The 27982-nt window shown below is 54.9% G+C and overlaps 2 protein-coding genes across 4 annotated transcripts in view; one reads left to right on the forward strand and one right to left on the reverse strand.

Annotated features, from left to right (window-relative positions):
* EFHD1 (EF-hand domain family member D1) overlaps positions 1 to 26485 on the reverse strand; it is a 43468-nt gene extending 16983 nt beyond the window's left edge. For 2 of the 3 annotated variants that reach the window (XM_073877167.1, XM_025889479.2), the window contains exons 1-2: positions 25168 to 26485; positions 2787 to 2934 (exon numbers count right to left, since the gene is read on the reverse strand). In XM_073877167.1, the coding sequence (XP_073733268.1) occupies positions 2787 to 2934; positions 25168 to 25463 (444 nt within the window). In that variant the 5' untranslated portion in view covers positions 25464 to 26485. Of the gene's footprint in view, positions 1 to 2786; positions 2935 to 23946; positions 24066 to 25167 lie in introns of those variants that run through there. The other variant, XM_073877170.1, reaches the window with a different exon arrangement.
* LOC112807918 (small ribosomal subunit protein eS1-like) lies at positions 248 to 1018 on the forward strand. Its single transcript, XM_073880893.1, has one exon. The coding sequence runs from the start codon at positions 248 to 250 to the stop codon at positions 1016 to 1018; it is 771 nt and encodes a 256-aa protein (XP_073736994.1).
* Positions 26486 to 27982: the final 1497 nt, after the last annotated feature.

Below are 27982 nucleotides of genomic sequence, written 5' to 3' on the forward strand. Positions count from 1 at the left end.
GCAGACCCTGCACTGAGTCCACAGCTGGACACGGGACTCGATCCCACGACCCTGAGATCATGACCTGAGCCAAAATCAAGAGTGGGATGCTTAACCAACTGAGCCACCCAGGTGCCCCGTAAAGACAGAAAAACTGAGGCTCAAGAGTAAAATAACTTGGGGAGCCTGCTAGAGATGGGACCACAGTGGGGCTCTCAACGACAAAGGACTGACAGGAGTCTGCCCTTTTGGCTCCTCGAGGAGCGCCATGGCGGTCGGCAAGAACAAGCGCCTGACAAAAAGCGGCAAAAAGGGAGCCAAGAGGAAAGTGGTTGATCCATTTTCTAAGAAAGATTGGTATGATGTGAAAGCACCAGCTATGTTCAATATAAGAAATATTGGAAAAACATTAGTCACAAGAACTCAAGGAACCAAAATCGCATCTGATGGCCTCAAGGGTCGGGTTTTTGAAGTGAGCCTTGCTGATTTGCAGAATGATGAAGTTGCATTTAGAAAATTCAAGCTAATTACTGAGGATGTTCAGGGCAAAAACTGCCTGACTAATTTCCACGGCATGGATCTTACCCGTGACAAAATGTGCTCCATGGTCAAAAAATGGCAGACCACGATCAAAGCTCATGTTGATGTCAAGACTACTGATGGTTATTTGCTTCGTCTATTTTGTGTTGGTTTTACTGAAAAACGCAATAATCAGATTCGGAAGACCTCTTATGCTCAGCACCAACAGGTCCGTCAAATTCGGAAAAAGATGATGGAAATCATGACCCGAGAGGTGCAAACAAATGACTTGAAAGAAGTGGTCAATAAATTGATTCCAGACAGCATCGGAAAAGATATAGAAAAGGCTTGTCAGTCTATTTATCCACTTCATGATATCTTCGTCAGAAAAGTAAAAATGCTGAAGAAGCCCAAGTCTGAATTGGGAAAGCTCATGGAGCTTCATGGTGAAGGTAGTAGTTCTGGAAAAGCTACTGGGGATGAGACCGGTGCTAAAGTTGAACGAGCTGAATCTGTTTAAAAGTCAGACATTTAATGGTGACAAATAAAAAAATCATATTTGTGATGTTTAAAAAAAAAAGGACTGACAGGGATGTCACTGAGGCTTTGGTGGGGGGGGGGACAACCTACAACAGGAACACTTCAGAGATTTTCAAACCTCTGATGTCCACCTGTGGGCATTTCTGTGGGAAATGGCCAAACCTGTAGCTAAGCGAAAGCTAACTAAGCATCTTGGATTCAGGGAGGAGCACGTCTGGGTGGCTCCTGGGACTGTGTCTCAGCTCGGCTGGTGACCTGCGCAGACCTCCCAACACCCTCTCGATTTCTGTTCCCCACAGGTCACAACTTTGCCACAGAGGCTCTTTCCCTGGTGTTGCCTCCAAAGCTTCACCCACACGAAAGCTTTTACCTTCTCTACCCCAGGGATAGCTGGGTTGAAAGAGCCAATGCCTAGCGCAAATGATACAAAGGAGCCAAACGAGAGGCCAGGGAGCCAGAGGGACAGCTGTGAAGACAAGCGTGGCAGCTGACGACGGGAGGCCGTGGGCACCGAGCCCGCCACCCAGGTCCGGCCTTGAGCTGGAACGTGATTTCAGGCCAAGTGCTGACCATTTTGGCCCTCTAGCTCCTTAGCTCTGAAACGAGAAGGCTGGCCTAGAATATCCTGAGGGTTATGCCCAACACAGGTTTTCCGTGATCTTCTCTCTCTGCATGTGCCAGTCCAGGAAATGAATTGAAGGGGGGATCTGGAGTTGATTTGTGGGCAGTGAGAGGCAAGGCCAGTTTCACCACAGCTGGGGAGAGGACTTGTTGCTGCCGGTTCGGCCCCAGGGACCTCAGAAGGATGTCCACGGGCCCTCTCTAGCCTGGAGAGAGGACCCGTACTTGGCCAAAGCCCTCACCATCAGAAACCAGGATGCTGGAACTCCACTGTTTCTGGAATAACCAAGGTTACACACCAGGAAGCAAGGACAGCGCTCTCTATTCCCAGCCCCCGAGGGTCCAGCTGAGATGTGACAGAATGGGACTGTAGCAGCTGGACTAATGCTTGGAGCTTTGAGCCCGGGTGTTGTCCCCAAACCTGTTCTAACACCAGGGCACACAGACACATCTGGAGACCTCGCAATAAAACTCAAGCACATAAGGCATGGAACCCTTCTTTGTGGGGCTGCATCCCTGCCCTGGAAGAAACCCAGTGTCCCCGAGATGTCCTCCCCAAGATAGAAACGGGCCTTATCACCAAGTTCTCACACATTTAGAGATCAGACTTTGAATCTACTTGCACTCTTCCAGAAAGATATCTGTACATACAAAATTTTGCCTGCAATTTCAGTGATTCAAAGGCCAAAAAGCCCGTTCTTGGATTGTCATGGGGACACAGGGAGCTCCATGAACACGGAGTAAGACCCTCTGTTTAATTCCTTTTTGACTATCTTTATGCTTATTATAAAAGTTGAAAGTTTTGATATCTAAAAAAGTATAAAATCATAAAACTACCAAAACTTTGCACCCACACATACCCACTATTTGGTAAACATCCTTCCAGATTTCTCCACACCCAAACATTCACCCAAATGAGGTTGTCCTACCCACAGTGACTCTCTGTCTGCTTACCGAGCACTTTCCCATGCCAGCACTGCAGTTCACTAGCTTTTTAAAGATATTTTTAAAGAACTCTAGGTTAACTGTCCAATCAGTGCTCGGGAGAGGCCAAAACCACTTGTGCTCCAGGGGCCCGTAACTGTAAGGTTCCTCTCGGGGGCCCTCCAACGCAGCGATTCAGGTACCTCGCGGAAGCTGAGCTGGCCGTCGAAGTCCTCATCCACTTCCTTGATCATGTTTTTCAGGCCCAGGTGGGTCTGTGGGGCCCCCAGCTTCTCCATCATCAGCTTCAGCTCCATCAGGTCAATGAAGCCGTCCCGTCCAGCGTCGTACCTGCAGGGTCGAAGGAAGGATGCTGACAAGGGACCACCATGGCCAGGACCATCAGATACTTGTCACTCTCCCAAACACGTAATTCTTTTGGCCTCACTTACTGGAAAATAATTGTCCCCTGCTGCTTTGCAGTGCCCACTTGGGTCACCAGATCAGAAGGGACCCCCTTCTTGAAATGCCTTCAGGCACTGCACGACACGATTCAAAGGGGATCCTCTATAACATGGCGGTTGTCAGGTCTTGTATCCCCTTAACAAGGCCATACGTTTGGGTCCCTGCCTCCCCCGCTTCCACAAACCCCTCCGTTCATCCTTCTTATTCTTTTTTTTAAAGATTTTATTTATTTACTTATTTGAGAGCGAGCAAGTGAGTGCGAGAGAGTGGGGAAGGAGCAGAGGGGGAGGGAGAAGCAGACTCCATGCTGAGCAGGGAGCCCGACTCAGGGCTCCATCCCAGGGCCCCGAGACCATGACCTGAGCCGAATCAAGAGTCAGATACCCAACTGGCTGAGCGCACCCAGGCGCCCCTCTCCATTCATCCTTCCGCTCTCCTGCCTGTGGAAGCTGGTTCCCACCCTTGCACGCGGCTGTCCTGGCCCCGGCTCTCTGGCACGCTCATCTAGCCTCCAGGTCCAAACAGTCACCTCTCTGTGAGTGTCTGCTGAGAGAGGACCTGGCTCTGACCTGTTGGCCGGGTTTTACCACAGAGCCAGCATCTCTGCTGGTGTCCCTCCAGCCCCCCAGTTCCCTGCCTGGAAACAAACCCAGCCTCACCACGGAGGAGGGATCCTTCTTCAGGCTTCTGTTCTCTGCTTTCTGCCAACCTGTCCACCCCCTACTTCTCCACACACCTGGGCTGTGACAGGGTTTTCTTACCGACCCCCCGGCCCTTCTCCCTCCAAGTCCGTCCCATTTTCTGCTCCTCAGGGATCCTTGTTGTTCAGGTATGAACACCTTGCTTTACAAAGCAAATCAGTTCACAGTAGCCAAAAGGTGCAAACAACCCAGGTGTCCATTTTTGATGAACGGATAAACAAAATGCAGTACATCCATGCAAAGGAATATGGCGTATTTATACAATAGGCTATTATTCACAATAAAAAGGAGGGAAAGTCTGACACACGCTACCTCGGGGAGGAACCCTGACAACAAACGGCAGGGCTGAGAGAAGCCAGACAGAAAAGAACAAATACTATATAACTGCGCTTGTCTGAGGGCCCGAGAAGAGTCATATCATGGAGACAGAAAGTAGAACAGTGGTTACCAGGGCCTGGGGAGTGACTGTTCCGTGGGTCAGCGTTTCAGTCTGGGATGAGGAAAAGGTCCGGAGACAGATGGCGGTGAATATACACCGAACGGCACACCTCCATGGTCAAGGTGGCAAATTTTATGTGTATTTTTCCCCACAGTAAAAATAGATAAGCCAGTCAGGCTCCTTCACTATCTCTCTCTCTCCCCACCCTCCCAACAACAAAAGCCCACCATTGTTGGCACCCACACCACCACCCACCGAGGAATGCAGCTTGTGGGCAATCAGAAATCTAACCCTGAGCGCTGGTGGTATTTCGAGGCCCACGTGGTCAGGCCAGAGATGAGGCCCGGCACTCCCCGGCGGGCTCTGTTTCAGCCACAGCAGCCGACGCATGCCATTCCTCCCGCCGCCCGGGATGCACCTCCCACCACCTCGCTGTCCTCAGTGGCCTCTCTGTACTTCCCAAGCTCAGGGAGCTGCCCCCTTCCTTCTCTGAGAGCCAACAGCCCCATTGTCGGTCCTCCGGTACTCAGCAGATGCCGCCTCCCCCTCGCTGGATATTTCCTAACACAGCAGCTCTGTGTTCCCACAATGCCAAATCCCGAAAGAAGGGGATCCCAGCCCTCCCCAGCCTGTGACAGTCTTCTCCACTGCAGGCCGGTCCCACACGTTGCGGGATGTGGGCCTGGTCGGTTGGTGGGGGGAGGGGGGGACCTAAGAAGGTCAATGGACCTAAGATCCCACACAAGGACAGGAGTGGAAGGAACCAACAGTATCTGGCCCCGGGAAGCAGAGCACAGTCTTCCCATGATGCATTTAAACTTTCCACAAACATTCCCAAAGAGCAGTAAGAGCTGGGCTCCATGCGTGGACATGACAGAGCTAGACTTGAACCAACACAGGGAAGAGCTTTCTGGCAAAAAGAGCCAACAACAATAAGACCTGAGGTAAGAAGAGTTCTTACAAAGAGGCTGGAGGGACAGTCTCTGTTACAGGGAGTCCTAGTCAGAATAAACAGGCTTCTATACTGTGGAACTTTCCAGAACCTTCGTATTGGTCATCTGAAACCTCCCGCAGGGAAACAAAGCACACAGACTCATCGGATCACACAACCCTCTGTGTTCAGGAACTTTCCACTAGAAGTAGGCACGGCTCATCTTGGCAACCTGGTGTTCTAAGGAAAACACTTTGGGAAACACCTCTCTGAACAATTCAGGGTTAGGAGGACAGGTGAGTTAAACTACCACAATGGTACCAGCCATGCTGGGATCTTGAATAAATGTCCTCTGCCCACCGCTCAGCATCTAGTGTGTGTCTCAGCAAAGTCTGCAGAGAGGAGGAACAGAGGGGAGTACTGAAGGGCAGTGCATCTAAGATGTGACTCCCTGGGGGCAAAAGGAGGATGGAAGAGACAAGAACGGGTCAGGGAACGTGCAGGAATTGGTCCTCACCCAGCGGGGGGAGAATGGACTGGGGGGCCCTGCTCACGTAACCCTGAGCAAGTACAGCCTCCCCCAGCACGGTGGGGCTGGCGCTACGGGGTCATGCACTGGGAGGGGCTCAGACATCAGCCTTCTGCATCTCTTCTGAGGTTCTGACCGATAGGAGTCAAGAAGGCTCGGAAAAGGGGCGCCTGGGTGGCTCAGTCGTTTAAGCGTCTGCCTTTGGTTCAGGTCATGATCCCAGGGTCCTGGGATCGAGCCCCACCTTGGGCTCCCTGGGAGCCTGCTTCTCCCTCTCCACCCTGCCCCCACTAGTGCTCTGTCTCACTCTCTCTCTCTCTGTGTCAAATAAATAAATAAAATCTTTAAAAAAAAGGGGGGGGGGTTTGGAAACCGCCCTTCAATACTCCTCTCTGCAAACTTTCTGTTAGGCCCACAAGCCTGAGACATTCTCCAGGCCTAAGAAAAAGGAGAAATATTTCAGAAAGGGCCTCAGCAAAGTCTGGAAACAGGTTAAAGGAATTTAAAGAAATCTTTAAATGGGTAGAAATCTTTCAACGTGACCACTTTGGTGAGTCAGGGCCTGGAAGCAGAAGCCCAGCACCCCAGTGGGCAAGTCCCAAGTAGAGGGAAGGGGCCCAGGTGCCGCTAGGCGGGCCGGTCTGGGTGGTGCAGCAGGCCATCCGCCCGACACGGGAATAAAGCCGGCATGTAGATGTGGGGAGGGACATCTCCAAAGCCAAGCAGGGCTGGGAAGAGCAGGGATCACTCCCCGACACTCAGTAATGGCCGCCTGCCTTCATCCCTCCCCGAAGCACGGGCCGAGGGCCAGCTGTGGTAAGCCCTGGCAGGACCATAAGGCGACACACTAGTGGTGTCCTCACCCCTCCGTGTGGAGCTGGGATTTATAATTGAGAAGTGCATCCTTCCCTCTTCAAAGTGACCCTCTCTACAAGGGCTGGTCCATGGTCACTTCCTTCAGGGCCTGGCTTTGCAAGACAGGCAGGAAAAACCTCCCAGATCCCCTTCGTCAATTCTTCTGTTGTATTTGTTCCTTTCAAAGCACCCAGCGACAGAATGGGCCGTGCATGCCGTGGGGCTCAAAGCACCTAATAGCTCAAACTGGCCTGCTCTGCAGTTCCCAGCACACTGTCTCATATGCCCATCCTTTTCATCTTTACACCAGCCTTATGAAGAATTAATAGTAGCCGCCTGTGTTTCTGGTTTATCGAGAGCTTACTAAGCGTTGGGCCCTGTGCAAAATCACCTTGTTTAATCCGATAGTGCTGTGAAGTGGTCATTAGTCACCCCACTGGATAGATGGTGAAAGCAGAAGTATGCAGTGAAGCCACTTCCTAAGGATGAGAACGAACCTGGGACTTCCCAGCAGACCCCTGGCTTTACAGGGGAGCAGGGAAGGCAGGGATGGTCATTAACTGAGTCTCTACTACATGCCCCACAACTCGGCGGGGGAGGGGGGCAGAGTGCACACTCAATGTCCCCAACAAACAGACCACTATTGGGACTGTCAGATTTACACCTTTTACAATTTATACCTGAAGACTCTGGCAGAAATGGTAGGAGCCACATTGCTGAGTCCTGAACGTGCGTGGATTCTGATTCTGGTCTCAAAGCATGGTGCAGTAGACCACTCAAAAATGCAAAGGCAGGGCGCCTGGGTGGCTCAGTTGGTTAAGCGACTGCCTTCGGCTCAGGTCATGATCCTGGAGTCCCGGGATCGAGTCCCGCATCGGGCTCCCTGCTCAGCGAGGAACCTGCTTCTCCCGCTGGCCCTCCCCCCTCTCATGTGCTCTCTCTCTCTCTCTCTCTTTCTCTCTCTCATTCTCACTCTCTCAAAATAAATAAATAAATTTAAAAAAAAATGCAAAGGCATTCATTTTGGACCAAAAGAATACCCGGGTTTCCATCTTACAAACATCTGGAGAAACAGTCTCACCAGGCAAGCCCTTCAAATACATTTCATCTGATTCAACCCTCCAGCACTACTCTGAGGGGTGTGGGACTGTCTGGCTTATGGAGACATGGGGGCCCATTGAGGTCAACCAGCCCAAGGTCACTAGGTCCACCTAGGTTAACCAGGAGGAGGACCCCCTCGCCTAATGCCCGAGCCCACAGCCTGAGCCCTGGGCTGAGCAACCCAGCCACCAGAGTTAATTTGGGGGTGGGGAATAAGACTTGATAGTCAGGCAGTCCTAAAAGAATGCCAAGGTTGCCCCTCAAAGCTAATGCAGAGAGATTCCCGGGGAAGTATGTTATTAAAAAGATAAAGGCCTTTCTGAAGGCTGTAGGACTTCCTTATTGCATCCCATGGTGGGTGTGGCTGCAGGAAGCTGGAGGTGACAAGAAGCAGCGGCCTTCAAGGCTGGGCCAGGGGGCAGAAGTCATCTTTAGCATGCTCAAGCCCCTCTCCACAAGCAGCCCAGTGTGGAAGCCCCATTAGACAAGGCCATGTGCCAACTGGCTAACTTACCCAACTTTCGTGCCTGTGGAAAAGGTGAATGCAGTCAGATTCCTTTCCTGCATTCTGGAAACCTCCTTTGCCTCCTCCCCCGCCCCCAAGAAAATGGTATCAACTTCCTTTTGATTTGGAACCCAGCCCCATGGAAAGGGAACGGCACCCTACAACAGCCTGCCTGGGTCAGACTCACTGACCAAGACACCCCCCAGGTCCCCAACCCCTGCCACCGGGGACAGAAAGCCTTTGCCAGAATGGGGTGTGAGACCAGGCTTCCGGGGAAACCCCAGGCCCATCTGGGGCTTGCTTTCTCCCTACAAGCCTTGCCTAAACCTGCATTCCCCTCCCCCTACTTCAGACCATCAAAATATTCCCTTTCCCTCCCCACAAGTTTTTTTTTTTTTTTTAAAGATTTTATTTACTTATTTGAGAGAAAGAATGAGAGAGAGAGAGAGAGAGAGAGCACAGGAGAGGGGGGAGGGTCAGAGGGAGAAGCAGACTCCCTGCCGAGCAGGGAGCCCGATGCGGGACTCGATCCCGGGACTCCAGGATCATGACCTGAGCCGAAGGCAGTCGCTCAACCGACTGAGCCACCCAGGCGCCCCCCTCCCCAGAGTTTCTGTCTTTCAAATGCTTGCAGACTCCTTGGAGTCCCCCTAAGCCCTTGGCTCCCCCCCTACCAACATCATGGCTCCTAATACCAGTTTTTTTCATTAATTTAAATTTTAACCCAGATTTTTCTTATTGATGGCAACCCAGGATGTTAAAGAAAAACCACCCAGAAACTCAAGCCCCTGCACTGCACCCTTATTTGCTTCCTGGGGTGTCCTTCCAGCCCTCCTCTGAATTGGTGAACTTTCCCCGTGTTTTTTACTTTACAAGATCTTCAGTCCCCGTCGTCTTTATACTCTCCAGGATCTGCTAGGAGACCCTCTAGTCCCATCAGCCCTGGCGACAGCCCTGCAGACACGGGCCGGCGTTGACACCCAGCCCTGCCACCCGCTTGGGAGACACTCGGGCAGGGAGATAACGCACCCACACTCCGCCCTGGCACCCAGTGAGCAGCCAAGGAGAGAGAGCTATTTTTAAAAGGACTACCTGTCTGCTGTCATGAAAACGAAGACGGCTTCCAGGGCTCCTGGCTCTGAAGAGCTGCCCTCTCTCGACTAGGCCTCACACAGTTGTCAACATCTTTAGCATTCTGGCGGAAACCCAAATGCCCAGCCTGCCCAGGCCTCTTATGCAGAATCTCCATGAAGCCCAAGCTCAGTGACAGCCCAGCCCAGCCTGTGGGAGAGATCCGGTCTCTTGCCAGGGCTCACTCGGAAAGGCTCTGTACTGACTGGGGCCGTCCCTGGATGGGGGGCTGGGGGAGGGGGACAGGCTGAGATCCCTCACCAGCATGCCCACCGCTGTGGGTGCCCAGGCCCTGGGAAAGCGCCTGGCCTGGCCCCAGCAAAGGTCCACTAGGAAGGGGACAGGGGCCGGTGTCCAGTGTCCACCCAGGGCTCAGCCCCTCCTGGTTCCATGAATCACTTGCTCTCTCAGCTTCCACTGTGCAGAGCCCCTGGGTTTTCTTGGTTTTCCCCTCACCAGAATAATCCTGCTATTAAGGAAGAAAGAAGCCATCCAGCCTTTGTGTGCCAGAGGCTCAGCCATCAGAATCTCCCCAGGGATACCGGCGGGTGGCGGGTGGGGGGAGGGGAGGCGGGGGGTTCTCAGGAGGATGGCAGTGCCCCAGAAAATGTCTTAGTGTTGAGAGGATCGCCCCGGCTTTTCTTTTTCGTAGAAAGGCCTTGAATGGAAATCATGTAATGCCTTTTGCAACAGGCAGGCACAGGCTACTCTGGGTGTGGTCCCTAGACCAGGACCTCAAGGTCACCCAGGATTGTTAGAAATACAGAACCTCGGTCCTGCCCCAGACCCGCTGAATCGGAACCTACACTTTCACCATACCCTGTGGTGCCCAGGCACTTTCAAGTCAGAGAAGGGCACGGTGTCAGACTATCCCCAAAGCCAGTGGCCTTTCCGGGGGCGCCCTGGTTCTCCCTGTGGGTGTCTCGAACTGTGCCTATCCAGATGAGTCTCATCTGGATAGATGAGGAGTTAAGTCTGTACAAAAGCCTGAGCCCAGAGTCTTTGATTTCCAATCAGTTCCTGGCTCCCCGACCCCATCCATCCACTCACTCACCACCTGGCTCCCGTCTACCTGGGGCTTCTCCAGAGCAGAAGGAGAGCACAAAGACCAGTCCCGGCGGGCGGGCAGATGTACAAAGAGGCCACTGATCTGGCCGGACCGTGGGCAGAGCCGGAGCGGAGGGAGGCGGCTGGGGCAGAGGGGCAGGAACTAACACGAGCACACGTGCAGAGCCAAGGGAGGGGGCCACTGTCGCCAGTCCGGTCCAGAGGTGCCAGGATGTCCCAGAAGAGGGGAGTGGAGCCCACTCCCACAAGGCATTCTGGGAGAGCTGTGTCTTCCTAAGGGCAGTGGGGCTGGGGGCTGGGAGCAACCTCCAAAGAGTTCGAACCAGAGCAGCGGCCTCAGAAAGCTGCTTCTTCAGAAGGCCCTCTCAGCTCAGGGCGTGGGATGGATGTTTCCCGGGGCGCGGGCCCAGCTGGGGAGCACACACTAGGCCTAGCTATGGAGGGATGGAGGGAGGCTGATGGGGAGGTCGGGGGGTGGGGTAGGGCACAGGCTACGTCGGCGGTGGGGGCTCACTTTTGGCAAATATCCTTCCTTTTCTGGTAAGAGGCCAGCACCTCCGCAGGCTGCAGGAGGCCGGTGGAGGTTGAGTGCCAAGTGCCACTTGGCACCTCCCACCCATCAGCCACAGCATCCTGCAGCCTCATTTCATACTCTGGCCGGCAGTTCATAAAGCAAGGTGGGGAGGCAGGACAGAGAGGCGCAGGGCCACCCCACTGTGTGCTCAGCGCCTCACAAGACATCAGAGGGGAGGCAGTGCCTTCAAGAGAATCCGGGACATCCGCTTTGTCCCAAATGCATGCAGGGGAGTGCACTGCCCCTGCCAGCCCTGTGGGTTCAGGAAGAGAGGGCAGGGGATGACCTCCCAGGACGGCTGCTCACCCTACCTAGGTCCCCCCCCCACCCAGTGGGGGGAAAATAGGGAGGTTTCTGCTACATGCAAATCCTCCCGCTGATGCCAGCTACTCAGTGTGGAAACAAAGCGACCGGAATCCCATGACCACCCTCAAGGGAACATGCCAGTGACAGCGAGACAACAGGTCAGCAGTGCCAGGTTGTTTGGCCACAGTGAAGGCACCAATGCCAAGAACCCTCTGAGCAAGAGTGACCCGCTGGAGAGGGCTCGGCCTCAGAAAGCTTGACTCAGCAACGCCAATATAACAGGCACAGTTCGTCTATTAGAGCTCGGGGGCTCCTCACAAGGAAGGCGAAGGACAGCAGTGGCCACAGTCCCCTGGTTCAAAGCCCTGGTAACACTGTATGCTGTGTGTCCCTCCCTGGGCAAGTTACTCTAACTCTCTGGGCTTCAAATCCCTCCTTTGTCCAGTTGTTGCCAAGATTAAAGGAAGGCCAGTAAGCACTCAGCTTATCAGGGCGGGCTCACTTTTAGTTTTGGCTGATTTTATCTCATTAAGAAAAAGACCCTAATCCTGGGGTCTAGCCTTGGTCCTTCTGAAATGGGGGCACCCTTGCTGGGCTTGGGTAAGTATAGGCGACTGGGGCCTCAGTTTGGGAACAGGAGTGGAGTGAGTGGATCTGGGAATTTAAAGTTCCGGGCAATCCATCCAGAAAGGAGAGGGAGGACCAGGGTGGTGAGGGCAGGGCACTGGCACTTGGCGTCCCAAAGCCCGCCCTGAGCAATCCCCAGTGGAGGCAGTGGGGAGGCCAAAAGGGATCCTCTGAGCAGGAATGTCAAAATGAGCAAGGGTCGGGCACCTGGGTGGCTCAGTCGGTTGGGCGTCTGCCTTCGGCTCAGGTCATGACCCTGGAGTCCCGGGATCGAGTCCCGCGTCGGGCTCCCTGCTCGGCGGGGAGTCTGCTGCTCCCTCTGACCCTCCCCCCTCTCTCTGTCTCTCATGAATAAATAAATAAATAAATCTTTAAAAAAGAAAAAATGAGCAAGGGTCAGTTCTTTGCTGTGAAGATGCGGTCATGGGGTCGCCTCCCCTCAGCTCCCAACACTTCCTATAAAAGTCCTGGGGGGCTGGGAACAAGGCCAGAGGTGCCCCTGTAAAGCTCATTCTCCTGGGAATTCCCAAGAGCCTTGTGGATCTCCGGGGACGATCCCCCCAAACAACCTGAGGTTTCCACACCAACTCAGTCAGGCCCGGGGCAGCCCCCGCAGTGCCCCACCCCTCCTCCACCTCAAACCCAGAAGTCAGAGAAGACAAATGGCAGGTGGAGGCCCTGAGGGAAGGGGAAGCCAGGGGCCCGAGGCCCAAGGCAAGTGGACCGTGGGGGACTCAGCCGTCCCTCCAAACGGGAAGGAAAAGCACCCGGGTTGGCAGCCTCTGGGCCGCGGGTCTCCCACCCCCACCCCACTACATCCCCGCCGGCCAGTCCTTTCCCTGAATCCCTCTGCTGGGCCGGCACCACCTTCAATCCAGCAGCCCTTTTGCGGGCCGAGGGACCTGCGGGCCCTCAGTGGAAAAAACATGGGGCTGGAACCAGAGGGACCTAATTCAGGCTCTGCCTGCAGGCTGAGTGTTCACACGATCTCGGGGACAACCTGAGGATGTGGTCGCTTACCTGTTTCCACATCTCACTTTCAGACCTGTGTCTGTGTGGCCCGTGGTCGGTGGTGCTGCTAGAGGGAACCACACAGCCCCGGCAATGGCCCCCCTTCCTCTGATGGCCCCGTGGGCTGCGAAGCACCCCGGAGGCAGCAGTTAGGGCCACAGTGCAGCTCAAGGCAGAGCTCAGACCCCTCTTCAGAGGTTGAGACACCCCTACCCTGGCCCTGGCCCTGGGGTGGGCATGGGGATTGGAGGAAAAGTTAGCCACATTCAGGCATAAAGACCGCTCTCTGCTTTCCCAGAGCAAACTCTATGGAAAGGGAGAGGAATGTCACAAGAATCGACCACGACTAAATGCAGTTGATTAGAAACTGGGGGGTATGGGAGAGTCAGGGGGAAGGAATGGGCAACAGCCCAGTAAGAGCGGAGCCAGCGGGGGCAACCAGTAAGAGAGAAGAATGCACCAGCCAGCTGGGGCTGGCCTTACAGGTTATCACGAGGAGCCTGGACCTCATCCCATGAGCAACTGGGAGCTACTGAACGTTGTATGTTGTCCCCCACCCACAGAGGACTCTGAAGAGGGAAGCAAGTCAATGAGATTCGGGCTCTGGCAAGAGGTCACAACATGGAAGATGGCTGGGGGGAGGCCAGCTGCCCCAGGCCTGGTGGTCAGGCAGCCTCCAGAGGCTGTGCCACCCCTGGCCCGGCCTGGCTATGCAAGGAAGGCTAAGATCTGGAGCCTACGATGGGGGTAGTAGTGACGTTAATGAGAGAGGCTAGTGGCACAGGGAGCAAGAGTGTAGGCCTTCTGGGTTTGAAGCCCAGTTCCACCACTTACATGATGTGTGATGCTGGGTAAGTTCCCTAGCTTCTCTCTGCCTCAGTGTCCCCATCTGTGAAATGGGCGATGCTAACAGTACCATGCACGGTGCTTACAATATGTAAATGCTAGGAGCAGTGCCTGCACAGAGTAGGTACTCGACAAGTGGTGGCTGTTCGGTGTTTTGGGGGGAGCCCAGCGCTCAATAAAGTTGACCATTGTGGGGTGGGGTGGGGGGAGCATGAGGCCCTTAGGGAGGGACAGGGAGACCCTGTCACTGAGGCCAAGCAACGCAGCGCTGGGCAGGTTCGGGGGCCAGCACTTCTCCAAGGCAGAGCTCAGCAGGTCCCCCTGGGCGTAGAGCCGGGATGGTGGGCAGCCGGGTCTTGTCAGTAGAGTGTTGATGCCAGGCCTGCTGTCCCAGGCTTAAGAGTGTTCCCTGAGCAGCGCCGGGTGGCCTGGGGTCCCCCTCGGAGGTGTCTTAACCCCAGAGCTGGCATCTGCTGCAGCCTCAGTCCATCCTTCCCACCAGGAAGGGGCAGCGGGGCCAGCCCTGGGGACACAGTTTATAGGTCCTGGACAATGTCCTCCTACTTCCTGCAAATCTGATCCAAGCTGGCAGAAGGCTAAGCACCTATCGTCCCCCCAGAGGCAGCCATGCCGGGGGAGAGACCAGGCAGCCACACCACTCACCATTTCAGAATCAGACCCCAGTACGACTGGCAGGAGTCCACCGCTCCTCACCCTGCCCCCCGCCCCCCGACACTAGGGCTCTGCCTGGTCAGGAACCAGGAACTGGCACAAGGAGGCTGCTGACAGCACTAGCAACCCAGTCTTTACCTCCAAACCAAAGATTTTACCTCCGTCCCACAACATAGTGGGGCAGCCGGGCTAAGACGGAAAGACAAGAGAACCAGGCCTGGATACCCCTTCACATACCCGTCCACCCACCCCTCGCACAAGAGAGGGGCCCTTAGCAACACAACACTAGGAGCCGCTAAAAGGAAGGAGAGACATCAACACCTGTGACTCCCAGCCAAGATGGTGGCTGGCCCCATGCACTCACTGTCTCTCCCCCTGGAGACCCTTCAAAAAGGAGAGGAATCAGAGATATAAGAGTCATGATGATAAAGAGAATACAGGAGGTTTCGGGAGGGGGGGCTTGGGAAAAGGGAGGTATCAGCAAACAGTTCTCAAATACAAAAAAGCAGACTAGGAATGTAACTGGCGATTCTGCCCAAGGAAGCCCGTTGGGCCCTCCAAAGCCAGAGGCGAGGTGGCGGTGTTCAGCCCAGCTCTTTGTCAGGGGAAAGGGTTACTTGGGGCAAAAGTAGGAGCTTTACGGAAAGTTGGCCTCGAGGACAGCTGACACAGACACAGCCCCCTCCCCAGCCCCAAATACACGACACTCTTAGCTGCCAGGGATCTACAACCACAGGAAAAGAGAGATATCAAAGGGGCTCTGGATTAAATGGCGGCAGTGAGTGTCCCAGAGGAAAGACCTCTACATTCAGGCATCCAAGAGCTCCCAGTAATGGGCTGCTCCCTGCCTGGTCCCCAGAATCCAAGCCTGCTTCCTAAAGCCCGTCCCGTACATACAAAAACAAAGATGCCACGGTCAGGAAAAGGCCCAGAAGGAGCACTGTTGCGCCCCGCCCCTCCCTTCCTCCTTTCCAGAACCCCCATTTTGGCCAGGTTCCTGCCCCTCAGGGAAGGGCAGTCACTGACTGGCCTGGGTGGGCCCATGACCCAGTGCCAGCCAAGGGGATGCCAGGGGCTGGTTTACGGGATCCGTCTGGGAAAGACTTCCTCACTCATTAGAAGAACCGTAGGTCTTTCCTGCGTCTGATTTTGTCACAGCTGTGTGTGACTTGGGGAGCCTGCCATCTGGCTACCAGCCCCCAGATGCAGGCAACACCAGGACTGGGGGTACAGAGGATGGAACCCAGGTCTCTGACAGCAGCCAAGCATGCCGAAGGGCCACCCCTGCCCTCCGGACTCCCTGTTATACGACAGGATTCCCCACTGATGAGCTCAGCGCAGGGTTTTCCATCCTCGGACTAACACGAGGAGAACGGCATGGGTAGTCTCAGCACGCATGTTCAGGAACTGGCCCCTAATCTGATGGTGGCGACCCCTCGGAAGAGAAAAGCATCAGGCTTCCACCCTCCGAGTCACAGTATCTGTTATTTTTAAGAGATTTTGAACAGGGACATCATACTTTCACAACAACAACAAAAAAAATCATTTTCTTTTAGTTGTGAGAGTCTAGTCTGTTCCCTCCAAACCAGTGGGTCTCAGCTTCAGGGAAACGGGCCTTAAACCCCATCGAGAAGCTGGATCCCCTCAGCAAGTGGGTGCCCGCAACTGGGTACATGATTGCAGAGGCCCCGAAGAGCTGAGGCGAAGAGCTCCTGCCCTAGCCACGGGGCTCAGGGAGGGCAGACGCCCAAGGCCAAGGTCTCTGCCACCAAGTTAGCTTTTGCTTTTCCTTTTCGTCTGGAGGTTTTTTATTTATTTATTTATTTTCTTTAAGTCTTTCTAGGGCTTGCCCACAGCCTGGCTCAAACACCTTGGACCACCTCTCAGGGGAATTTACACCAAGGCAGCCCTTCCCAGGGGACAGTGTCACACTGGGGACCCCAGGGCCGGGAGGCCAGCGGCCGGGCCCCTTCGCAGGCAAAAGAAGCAGAGGCATTTGTGGCCAGGGCTCTGGGCTCCCTCCTCTGTTCCCTTCTGCTTCCGCCTCTTTTCTCCTCAAGGACCTGAGGCCTGCCTCAGGGAGTGAAACCCAGAAAGGGGATGAGAGAGACCAGCCCGGATTCCCAGGGCTTGGGATTCAGAAGACTCCAGAGGGACTTAATTGCCTAGAACAAGGCCCGGCAAACTACAGCCTGCAGGCGAAATCCTGCGCCCCAAGTCTGACGGGAGCACAGCCTTGCCGGTGGGTACTGTAAATGGCTGGTTCTGCCTCACAGAGGTGAGGTTAGTCCCCCCGCAGCAGGGACCTGAGGACCCACAGGCCAAACAGCTTTACTGTCTGACCACTTACTGAAGGAGTTTGCCCACCCGTGGCCTCAAAGGAAACGAGAAGGTCAATTAGAAGGTCATACAGTCCATCCCCCAGGCTCCCAAAGTCGGATCACCTGCATCCCAGTGAAGCCCCCAGAGAAAAGGGCTTAACACCTTCCAGACAATTCTTTCCATTTCTCAGCAACTCCAACCACGAGAAAGCTTTCTTCTCTACACTGAACCAAAGCTGTAGTCTCCTCTTCTGGTGCCCGCCATGGTCAAGTGGGTCCCCACCGCACTCCAAGCTGTCAGCCGCCATCCTCTGCCTTCAGGACCCTCAGTCCCAGGGCCTTCAGTGCTTCCCTGTCTCAAGGACCTGGATCCCCTCCCAGTCCTGGCTGGCTGCTCTTCCCTGGCTATGTCCAGAAAGACCAGGACCCCCTACCCTGAATGCAGCAGCCTGGAGTCACAGTGCCCCCCAGCATCTTCACAGGGGCTGCTAGGCCACACGAAGCGTCTTGCACACGTGTGCTGGATGGCTTTTTCCAGGGCCTGCGTTCCTCCCTGTCAAACAGCATCATTTAAATCCAGCTCCCGTCAAGTGTATTTGAGCTTCTCAAGGGTAGTGACTCCTCGGGATCAGTCTGCATAAGCAGCCCCCAGCAGGGGCTTCGCTGAATGAGTGAAAGAATGAATGATGAATAGCTCATACACAGGAGGTAAGAAGGAAGCCCATCATCATCATCATCATCATCATGGTACCCCAGCGGATTATGGTGAGCCAATGTATAGACATTGCTGGCCGTGGGAGCCCAGAGGTGGGAACACTGGGGAACGGGTCACAAAATGTCATGCAGCCTTGGAACCAACGAGTCCCTGTCTGGGGTCCATATTCTTGGCAGGTCGCTGACCACAAATCAGGTTTCATCCTGCAGGATGGTGTGGTCCTTGCTCCAACGACTCAGAGGCCCCTGCACGTGGGCCCTCCGAGGAGCACCTAGGATTTAGGACCAGCAGTGCTCTTGGATCACCAACACTGACGGGACACAGGAGCTGAAAGAGGCTCTAGAGGCCGGATTACATCATGCGGGGGAGATGAGCCCCGAGAGTGTCAGGGTGAGCGTGAACGTGGGCACGTGTGTCGGCATGTGTGAGCACATGCGGGGGCACATGAGGCACAGATCTTCGCGAAGCAGGAAACTGAAGGCAGACATGTGCCAAATCTGGAGCGTGTGCGGGGCTCCTCCACGGAGCACGTCTTCCCCGGCTCACAGACAGACCTGGCAGCCACACCTCCCAGGACCCCAATTGCTCAGCTCGTTTTTACAGACCCACTGGCTCAGCCGCATCATGAAACCACACGCCGCGTAGCCCGGTGGAAATCAGACCCTCCTCCAACCCAACGGAAGAAGGTATCTCTATCTACTAGCTGGACTCGGGGTATAACAGAGCTAGAGTACACATGAAGTTAGAGTCCCCTAGACCTCACAGCTTTGAAAGCAGGCACTTGTGACCTGAGCTTGCAAGAGAGAAGGGGAAAAGGACTTTTTTTTTTGCATAATATAAGATTTTAATAACTCACTGAATTTCAACCTCAATTGCTCAGTCTCAAATTCCTCACTCAAATTCCCATAGCATGGGAAGGCTCTGTAAGGAGGGTGGAGGAGACTTCCCAGAGAGAGACGTGGGCAACAGGGAGGGAGGAAAAACCCCCAGCAAAGATCTCGCTGCCAGGAACTGCGGAACGCCCTTCCAGCCCACCTCCACGGCGAGCAAATGGAAACAACCGTGCTTGAACGGGGCTGAGAAATAGTTCTAGTTCCAAGTCAAGGTGCCTTTCTGCCAGAAGTCCAGGCCCCAAAACAGAAGCCAGCTGGGGTTCTGGCTGAACGCCCGCCAGGAATTCAGACGAGTCCAGGGTTCTCTCGCCTCACCCTCCATTAGCCAGGGTCAAATGTGCAAAATCCAGTGCAGGTGAGGGAGTGTCAAATCTAAGGCAGGTCACTGTGGACTGAAGCCGCAATTGGGGGTCAGAAGCTCTTGCCTTTCTCTAAGCGGGGAGAAAAGCACCTGGCTTCCATTTATTTTCATGCACATTTCCCATCTTCCAAGTCAATTCACTCAAAAGATGCACCTGAGAGTGGGTGCGCTGTCTCTCCTCCCCCTCCCCCTCCTCCCCAGTAAACCTCCTCAACCTCACCTCTACAGCAAATGCCTCCCCTCCAAGTCTACACCCCTTTCTCCCTCCCCAGTTCCGTAACATCCTCGCCTTTCCAGGGCTCAGCGGTGATGCAGGTGTTGGAGGGGCGGCCATGACGTCACCATTTCGGATTCTCCATAAAAAGACAATTCTCCCAGAGCCAAATGCTCCTCTTCCCACCCTCCCTTTGGGGGAACTGGAGCACAAGCTCTGAGTATAGCTGCAAAAATATCGAAGGCACATTCAAGTTGGCTGCATTTGGGTCCTGCCCTTAAGTGGCTGCCCTCGGTACCTCCCTCTGCGAGAGGCCCCTGGAGACGCCCGGGGGGTAATTAAAATTTCCTGTCTAGCCCTAACCTCCACCAGCTCGTGTTACAGCCCTGGACACACACACACAGAGTCAGTTTCTTTTGGGCCTTCTCGCTCTTCATTTAAAATCAGGCCACTGTTCTCTTGGCACGGGCTATTCAGTAACACACTTGGAAATAAGAGGGAACTTTCTCTGGCCAGGCGGATGTCGTCTCTGGCTTCCCCCACTCACTCGAAAATTCTCTTCCTCCTACCACACACCATTTGGGAGCCAGGCTCATGTGCGGGAGGCCCTAAGCATACGATGACAAGTGACCCCCAGTCCAAGACCCCAACATGCTCATGAGCTGGGGAGGATCCGGTTTTTCCCCAAACCTTGACAATGAAAGAAATCCCTTTCTTTTCTTTCTTTCTTTCTTTCTTTTTTTTTTTTAGCAAAACACTTTCAAATAGGAAAATCAAATGTAAAAGATCAAAGCCCGTGTTCTGCAGTATCTGCATGAATCTCTCTAGCCCTGAACAAAAAGAACGGGCATACTTTGTACCATCAAGTCAGGTTCTGAGTGAACTAAGGCGGTATCAGAGCCTGGATCTAGAAACTCTGATTAAACAGAAATTCTTGCTGAAAGTAAATGCACTCCTGGCACGGGTGGGGGTGTTCCATTGGTTTTGTGTTTTGTAGTTAGATGGCAACTCCATTTCATCAGGACGGGGCTGTGGGAAGACTGGTCCCCTTTCTGCTAGGGGTAGGGGAATCATGCTGGCTTTCTTTAAGGCTCTGACATCCCCAAATGTGGGAGCCTCCCCCTTCCCACCCCCCACTCCCTCCACTCAGAAGGCCACGAGGAGCCAGTCATGGGGCCACATGGACTGGGCAACTCTGCTCACTTGCAGTAACGGGTTGAATAGCCACAGCCCTCCCCCATTCACAGCCACCCAGACCCTCAGACTGTAATCTTATTTGGAAATAGGATCATCACAGATGTAATAAATTAAACTAAGATGAAGTCATACTAGATTAGGGTGGGCCCTAAATCCAGTGACTAGTGTCCTCACATCATCAAGAACACCATCAAGAACACCTGACCAGACATTAGCAAGCTGGAGTTGGGAGCAGGGCCTATAAGCCGAGGCGTGCCAAGGCTTGCTGGTGACCACCAGAAGCTACAAGAGGTACGGAAGGATTCTTCCCTAAAGCTCTGTAGCTAGCAGAGCCATGCCGAAACCTTGAGTTCAGGTGCCAACCTCCAGAAGGCCGGAGAATACGTTCATGCCGTTTGAAGCCACTAGATTACAGTACCTTGTTAGAGCAGCCCTAGGACACTCCACTCCTCCAGCAATGGAGCGAGTAACTCCCATCAACAGAGCCTGGAAGGGCAATAAGGAAGGGCACAGCCCCAGCGGGACCAATTGCTCAGCAAGCGGCCAGGGCACCGCTGTCCAGCTCAAAGTGCAGGAGAAATCGACTTCAAAGGATAATTCAGACATTGCAAAATGGTTTTGGATTTTTTTTTTAAAGATTTTATATATTTATGTGTGTGTGTGTGAGAGAGAGAGAGAGCGAGCACCAGTGAGGGGGGGGTGCCCAGTGGGAGAGGGAGAAGCAGACTCCCCACTGAGCAGGGAGCCCAACACGGGGCTCAGTCCCAGGACCCTGAGATCATGACCTGAGCCGAAGGCAGATGCTTAACCGACTGAACCACCCAGGCGCCCCTGGTTTTGATTAAGCAAAAAAAAAGGCAACATGAAATTTGCACATCCACCCAAATGACAGCTGTGTGATCGTCTGAAACCGAGTGACGCCAACCTCCTGGGCCCTCACCGTGCGCCCAGCACGGAGCTAACTGCTTCACATGCATTAGCTTATTTAATCCCCACAGTAACCCGACAAGCACCGTACTGTTCTATCCTCACTTGACAGAAGGGGAAACCGAGGCACAGAGCTTTTCAGTAACCTTCTAGGTAGCAAGCAGTAGAGTCGGAGTCTGAACCCAGGAAGCCTGGCTCCACGTTCCAGCTCTTCACCGCCTCGGCACTGCTTCTGCAGTGGGTTAAGTCTGGAAAGCCAGGCAATGGGAAATAAGCTGGGATTTTAACACGCTTAGGCTTTTATTTATTTATGTGTAGAAAAGCAAAGGAAAAAGGAAAAGGGACCAAGAAGCCACGCTTTGCACGCTTTGATTGAGGACAGAGGCACGGTAATGACCAGCACCGGCAGGACAGTACCGAGCTGACACCCTCACAGGGCAGGAGGAGAGTCAGGGAGGGGTCGCGGGGGGCAGTAAGGGCAGCTGCAGAGAGGGGTCAGTGCGGGAGTGGGCACGGGGGCAGAGGAGTGAGCCATCGGGTTAAGAGGACCTACCTATGCATAGTTTAAAAGTTGCTGGGTGTTTGTTTGTTTTTTTTTAAGCCATGTAGGACAGCAGGAAGAACCCATGAAAGAGGCCCAGCAGGGAGTCAGGGCTGGGCTGTGGGCAAAGCTGGGACCAAGGAGCTCCTCAGCAGGCAGCGGAGGACCAGCCTCAGGCCAGGCGGCAAATCCCCGAGTGCCAAGCCCCACAGCAGCCTTTCCAGGTGCGTGGGGGCCCAGGGCCTGCCCCAGCCTGGGCAAGGGCAGCTGGGGCAGGCGGCCGCTTGGGCTGATGGGCTCAGGCAGAGAAGGTCCCAGAGCCAGCTGGCTATCTGGAGCAGGGGTGGAGGTGGCAAGGGGGCAGGGAGCCGGCGGTGGTCGGCAGGGGGACTGGCCGGACCTAGTGACCGCAGGCACGGCAGGGCCCCTTCACAACATGAGGGGTTGGTCCATCACCGAGTGTCACTGCCACATGCTGAGCCGTGTCACAAGTAGCCAGGGAACAAATCTCCCAACCCAGGGCCCGCTGACCCTGGTGGGGTAGGGACAGCCAAGTTCCGGCTGCCTCCCAGGTGTGGGAAACGGGCAGACGCACCCAGAGGGAATACCAACGAGTTCAGAGCGTGGGTGCTGAGTTTGTGGAAGCTCGGGCATTGGGGCCATGCAATCCCTGTTTCTGTGGGGTGTGGGGAGCCTGAAGCCGGGGCCGGGCACAGGGACACAGGGCTGGAGCCAAAGTGGGGGCCCGATGTGCAGCAAAGGGCTCCCCCCTTCGGGTCACATGCCATCTCAGCAGGTCACCCATTCATCTCCCCAAAACCAGTTGAAAGGAACAACCGCCCCCATTATTCAGATGAAAGGATGGAAGTGGTTAAGCAACTTGCCCACGGTCTACAGTCACAGCTAATGACCCCGGAATAAGGGGGCTATGTCCCCACCCACCCCCCACACGCATGATGCATAACTGTGTCTCGACACCAGGTTCAGGGGGGCCTTTCCGAACACAGTGGGAGAAGAAAGGCAGCACTCTCCAGGGGCCCCTGCGCCGGTGGCCACGGCAGCTACCTGGCCCTCATGCGAGGGTAGCTGTTGTGCCCATCTCACCAGCAAGAGAACCAAGACTCAGAGGCATTATGGAGCTTGCCCAGGGTCACAGATCCTGGGCCCCGGCAGCCCTATGTCTGTCCGAATCCAAAGGTGACACTGTTCCCCTTGCCATGCTGTGTCTCCGGCTACTGCTCAGCTGACTCTAACCGGAGGGGCCGTGCTGCTTCTCCCGCCTTCGGGACACAGGGGGGTGATTCCCAGGAAGGCTTCTATGCACCAGTTTGGGCCTCGGATCCCACACCCTGATGACAGGAGCTGCCAGTCCTGCCACAGCAGACTCATGGCTGATGGGGAACAAAGCAGCAGGCCTGAGCCTGCCCACAATCTGGGTCCAGAATGACCCATGAAGGTCATTCACAGCCAAACCAGCACTTGACCCTCCTTCCTCAGCAAGAGCCCCAAAATTTGCCAGTGAAAGCCATTCTTCCCCACCGCCAGAGCCCCTGCTGCTAGGGGTGGAGGCCAGACTCCTCACTGCAGGGGTGGGGCACATGGCTCAGGCCTGGCCAGTTGGAGCCACAAATCCCCCTGGCCACAGCAGTTGGTTCAGAGCCAGTAAGAAACAATAGTAAAGCTAAAAATAAAAAGAGAGAAAGAGACAATAAGGCCTTTGCTGTGGTTACTTTCCCTCCGGACTTACTGGAGCTGCTGTGGCCAGGCTGCCACCACCAGGGTTAAGCCACCTGAGAATGGGGACAACAGAGAGAGGAAGCTGGCTTAAGAAAATGAGAAACTAAGCACTGATAACATCATCTGAGCACCTAGGTCCAGCCATTCCTGACTCCAACTGTGAGCCAATTAACCTCCTTTTCGTTTACGCCAATTTGGTTGAAAGTGACAGAAAACGCAACCTAGAATTCTGCCTGACACCATAGCTCTGGAGAGCTATCATGCAGTGCCATGCGCACGCGGGGACCCCGGACCACACACTGCCTTCCCTTCAGCTTGACCCTGTTTCCTCGTGGATGCCACCTCGCTTGAAGACCCTGTGTGGACTCCCCGTATTACCCTTAGGCAGCCAACAAACAAACGAACTTATCCTTTCACAAATTGCTCTGCAGAAAAAAAAAGCATAAATAAATAAAAGAAGCCCAAGTCTATATACCTCAAAGCAACCTGAAGATGGAGGTCCCCGAGATGCAGCACCCGCCAATCCAGCTGGACTGGGAGGAACTGCTGGGCCATGGGAGCGAAGAAGCCAGAGCAGTCATCCCTGGGAATAAATCAAAGGGGCTCCCACAAACCATTCACCCATTGCTCTTCCATCTCCACCCCAGACACACCACCCCCAACTCAGCCTTCCTTAATTACCCAAACTAGACCCACCAGGTGTGAACACCGGAGAACAGTGCCGGGAAGCCAGGGAAATCAGGGTGTGGGGGGAGGCAGAGGAGGCAGGGAGGCTCCGAGAGCCAGCCTCTGCTGACCTCCACAGAGGCCGAGGCTGGACGGCAGCCCAGCCTCAGGAAGGGGCCAACGCTCTGGCCACACAGTGCCGGCCACAGAACCTTTAAATAGAACCTCCACGCGGGAGGACAAACACATTCCAAGCGCTTTTAAAAACGCCCCAAGCATGACCTGGCCGGAGGCCTCTGCTCCCCCAGGCATTTTTCCGGTCTTGGCCCAATTCTGGAAATAATATTAATAGCTCGGTTAGGAGCTTTAGGGTGTGCAAAATACTGTATGGCCTTAAAAGGCAGGGACGATTACTGCCCTCACCCTCCAGATGAGGAAACTGAGGTCCAGGGACCTCCCAGAATGCAAGGCCGAATAGTGGGGGCTCTCGACGCTGCCTCCAACGCCCAGCAGCTCCCGGGCTCGGCGGGGCTTGCACCGCGGGACAGGAGCGAGCCCCCGTCCGACCGGCCGCCGGCTGCTACGTCCGGTTCCGACGGGCGCCTCCTGTCCAAAACGCAAGAAGGGGTAGAGCAGACATGACGACGCCGCCGGGACGCTCCCTGGACACACTCGCCCCAGGAACGTCCCGATCTTTTGCAACGAGTTTAACCAACTCTCAGTTCTCAGCCTCTGTGGGTACATCAGACCCCGCGCGGCAGCCAAGGATAACTTTCCTCTTTTGTTTTAAAAGATAAAAGGACAATGGGGCTAATTTCTCCCTGGGGAGATAAAGCTGGCAGGTGAGGCGCCGCGCGACTCCGTTTCCTAGAAGCTGCGCGGCGGGCACATCTCGCCACCGGCGGCGGAGGGGGCGGGACCGGCCGTCGGGACCCGGGCCCTGGGACTCAGGGGAACTTCGGAGCTCAGTCAGGGAGAGCTGCGGCCACCGCTCTCGGTGGCCCGGCCAGGTCTCCCCCCCCGCCCCCCGCAGCGCCGGCACGGGCTCCGGGCGCGCAGGATCTGGGGGCGTGGGTTAAACGCTAAGGGTACCCCGCATCTCCTAAATTATCCCACCCTGTCCCACCAAAGCAGAGCCGGGACTCCGGGCCAGAAAGACCCGCCCACCGCCACCTCCCCGCTCCCTCCCTCTCGGGTCCCCGGGAGCAGGGTCCTCCCCGGCGCACGGCGCAGGGCGGCGCGGGCGCTCACAGCTTGAACTTGCTCTCCAGGTCCTTGATGAGGCGGCGGCTGAACTCCGGGAACTCGGTGTAGGGGTTGAAGACCTTGCAGCGGCGAGGCCGCGCGGTGCCCTGGTTGATGTCCAGCCGTCGGGTCAGCTGCGCACTCAGCTCGGCGTCCGCGCAGGCGGTGGGCGCCCAGGCGGGGGACTCGGACTCCAGCTCCAGCGCGGCGAAGGCGCGGGGCGCGGGCTGGGGGCGGCCCTCCTCCGCCTCTTCCCACTGCAGTCGCCGCTGCAGCTTGAGCGCCAGCTCCTGGCTGGCCATGGCGACGGATCTGGGGACCCGGGGACGCGGAACCCGACGCGGGGACTGGCGGACGGCGCGCTCCTCGCGGGCTCGCGGCTCTGCGACGCTCTGCCCCGGCGGCCGGAATCCGGCGGTTGGGTGGAACCGCGGGCGGGGCGGGGCCGCGGCTTTAAGGAGGCGCGGCGGCTGGAGGAGCCGCCCGCCCGGCCACAGGCCGCAGGTGTCCTCGCGTCCGGGGGACGCCTACCCGGCTGCCCGCTCCCCGGGACTCCGGACTGGAGGCTGACCGCCCCTCAGGACGGGAAGTGGACCCTCCGATCAACTCCGACCCTGCAGCCCGCGCCCGCTCGGAGGGATCCGGGGGACCCCGCGGTCCCCGGGGAAACGGCGGCGGTAGAGTTTCGCGACCGTTCGGGCGGTTCCTCTCTCGTTCCACAGACGTACACCGACTGGAGGTGCTCGCGGCCCAGGACAGGCCGGAGGGGGGAAAAACCGAGCGCCCCCGGGTGACACCCACGCGCTCCCGTGGCTGGAGGTGGCACCCACGGGTCGCGAGGTCTGGGAGTGGGAGGCGCCCGCAGGGAGTAGGGAGCTGCGTTTCTAACATTTCATTGAAAATAAATGTTGCTTAATACATTAGATGTTAATTAAAAAACTAATAAAAAGAAAAAAATGAAATGTTGCTAAAACATACTAAAATTACTAAAAACAAAGAAGCAAACAGAAAAGAGAGCAAACAGGGGTGACAGAAGTGGCTCCCCCAGAGGCGAGACACCCGCGTAGCTTCAGGGGCTCCAGCTTTTTCTGTGAAACACACAAGAAAAGAAAAAGAAGCTCAAGAATAAATAAATAACAGCCTTTTTAACAAGCGGGTAAAACAAGTATAGTCGTCATTCTCCCCAAGGAAGGCTGATGCAGATGGCTATTACATCAGCCAAGCGTTGTAAACACCGGTCTGCCCCAGCCTGGACTCTCCCTGCTCTGGCCACCTGGTGGGCTGCTGTCCCCAGCTTGTCTGTGACCCCAGCTGAGCTGCGGCCTGCCGGGGGTGGGGGGGGGGGGGGGTTGGGGCCATCTATAGAGGCCTCATGAGAAAAAAAAAAAGTTATTTAGGGGCGCCTGGCTGGGTCGGTGGGAAGAGCCTCCACTCTTGATCTTGGGGTTGTGAGTTCCGACCCCATGTTGGGTGTAGAGATTACTTAAAAATAAAACAAAATCTTAAAAAAAAAAACCTAATAGCTTTGCCTTTTCTTTCACTTGTGAATAGAACATAATATTGAAGATTCTCATGTTACTGAGAGTGGATTTTGTTTTTTTATTTTTAAAAGATTTTATTTATTTATTTGACAGGGAGAGACTCAGTGAGAGAGGGAACACAAGCAGGGGGAGTGGGAGAGGGAGAAGCAGGCTTCCTGTGGAGCAGGGAGCCTGATGTGGGGCTCGATGTGGGGCTTGATATGGGGCTCCGTCCCAGCACCCCGGGATCATGACCTGAGCCGAAGGCAGACGCTTAACAACCAAGCCACCCAGGTGCTCCTGAGAGTGGATTTTGAATGCAATTCAACTTTGTCACTTAAGTGTTTCTAAAGGATGAAGCACTCTTTTTTACAGCTTTATTTCATGTTTGGACATGGGCAAATACCTGTGATACCATCACTGTGATCGAGGTCATAAACATATCCATCACCTCCAAAAGTTTCCTTGTGTCCCTCTGGTTTTTGTTTTGGGGGGTTTTTTGGTAAGAACACTGAATATGAGATTTACCCTCTGAGATTTTAAAGTCTTTGTTACTACATGCTCTAAGTGGACAGTGGATCTCTAAGGAAGTACTTTTTGCATGGTGTGCATATGCAATATGAGCTGTCATCTGGGTGCCACTTAAAAGGCATATCACCTGCCAGGGACAGAGTTTGGTGGCTGTGCCCACCAGGCATCCCCCCAGCTTCCCTGCCACTGAGGTAGTAGAGGAGGATGGAACACCTCCTAGGCCGTGCCCGCCCCTGGCAGCAAAGCCGCAGATACCCATGATGCTCCCCAGGCAACACCTAGCCACGCCTAAGAATGAAGTCTCAATATCTCACTAGTGACCCAAGGTGAGTCACCGTCACTGCCATGGCTTGGAAAAGCCCCATTCCCCATCTCCCCTTTTCCAGTGTCCAGCTGGGTACCTGACACACTCAAAACATGATTGCTGAATGATGGGTTAACATCAGTATTTACTGTGCAAATATGACCCACGTTTTGTAAAATAAATTTTTTTTAAGATTTTATTTATTTATTTGACACACTCAGAGAGAGAGAGAGAGAGCACAAGCATGGGGACCTGAGGCAGAGGCAGAGGGAGAAGCGGGCTCCCTGCGGAGCAGAGAGCCCCAATGCGGGGCTCGATCCCAGGACCCTGAGATCATGACCTGAGCTGAAGGCAGACGCTTAACGACTGAGCCACCCAGGCGCCCCTGTAAAATAAATTTCTATATAAAAAAGAGTAAAGGGAAAGGGACCAAATTATGAACAGTTGTAAATGCTAGAAGTCAGAT

Source organism: Callorhinus ursinus, unplaced genomic scaffold, assembly GCF_003265705.2.
Source record: "Callorhinus ursinus isolate GAN/ISIS: 27379988/994484 unplaced genomic scaffold, GSC_fseal_2.0 scaffold2, whole genome shotgun sequence".
In the NCBI taxonomy this organism is placed as follows: domain Eukaryota; kingdom Metazoa; phylum Chordata; class Mammalia; order Carnivora; family Otariidae; genus Callorhinus; species Callorhinus ursinus.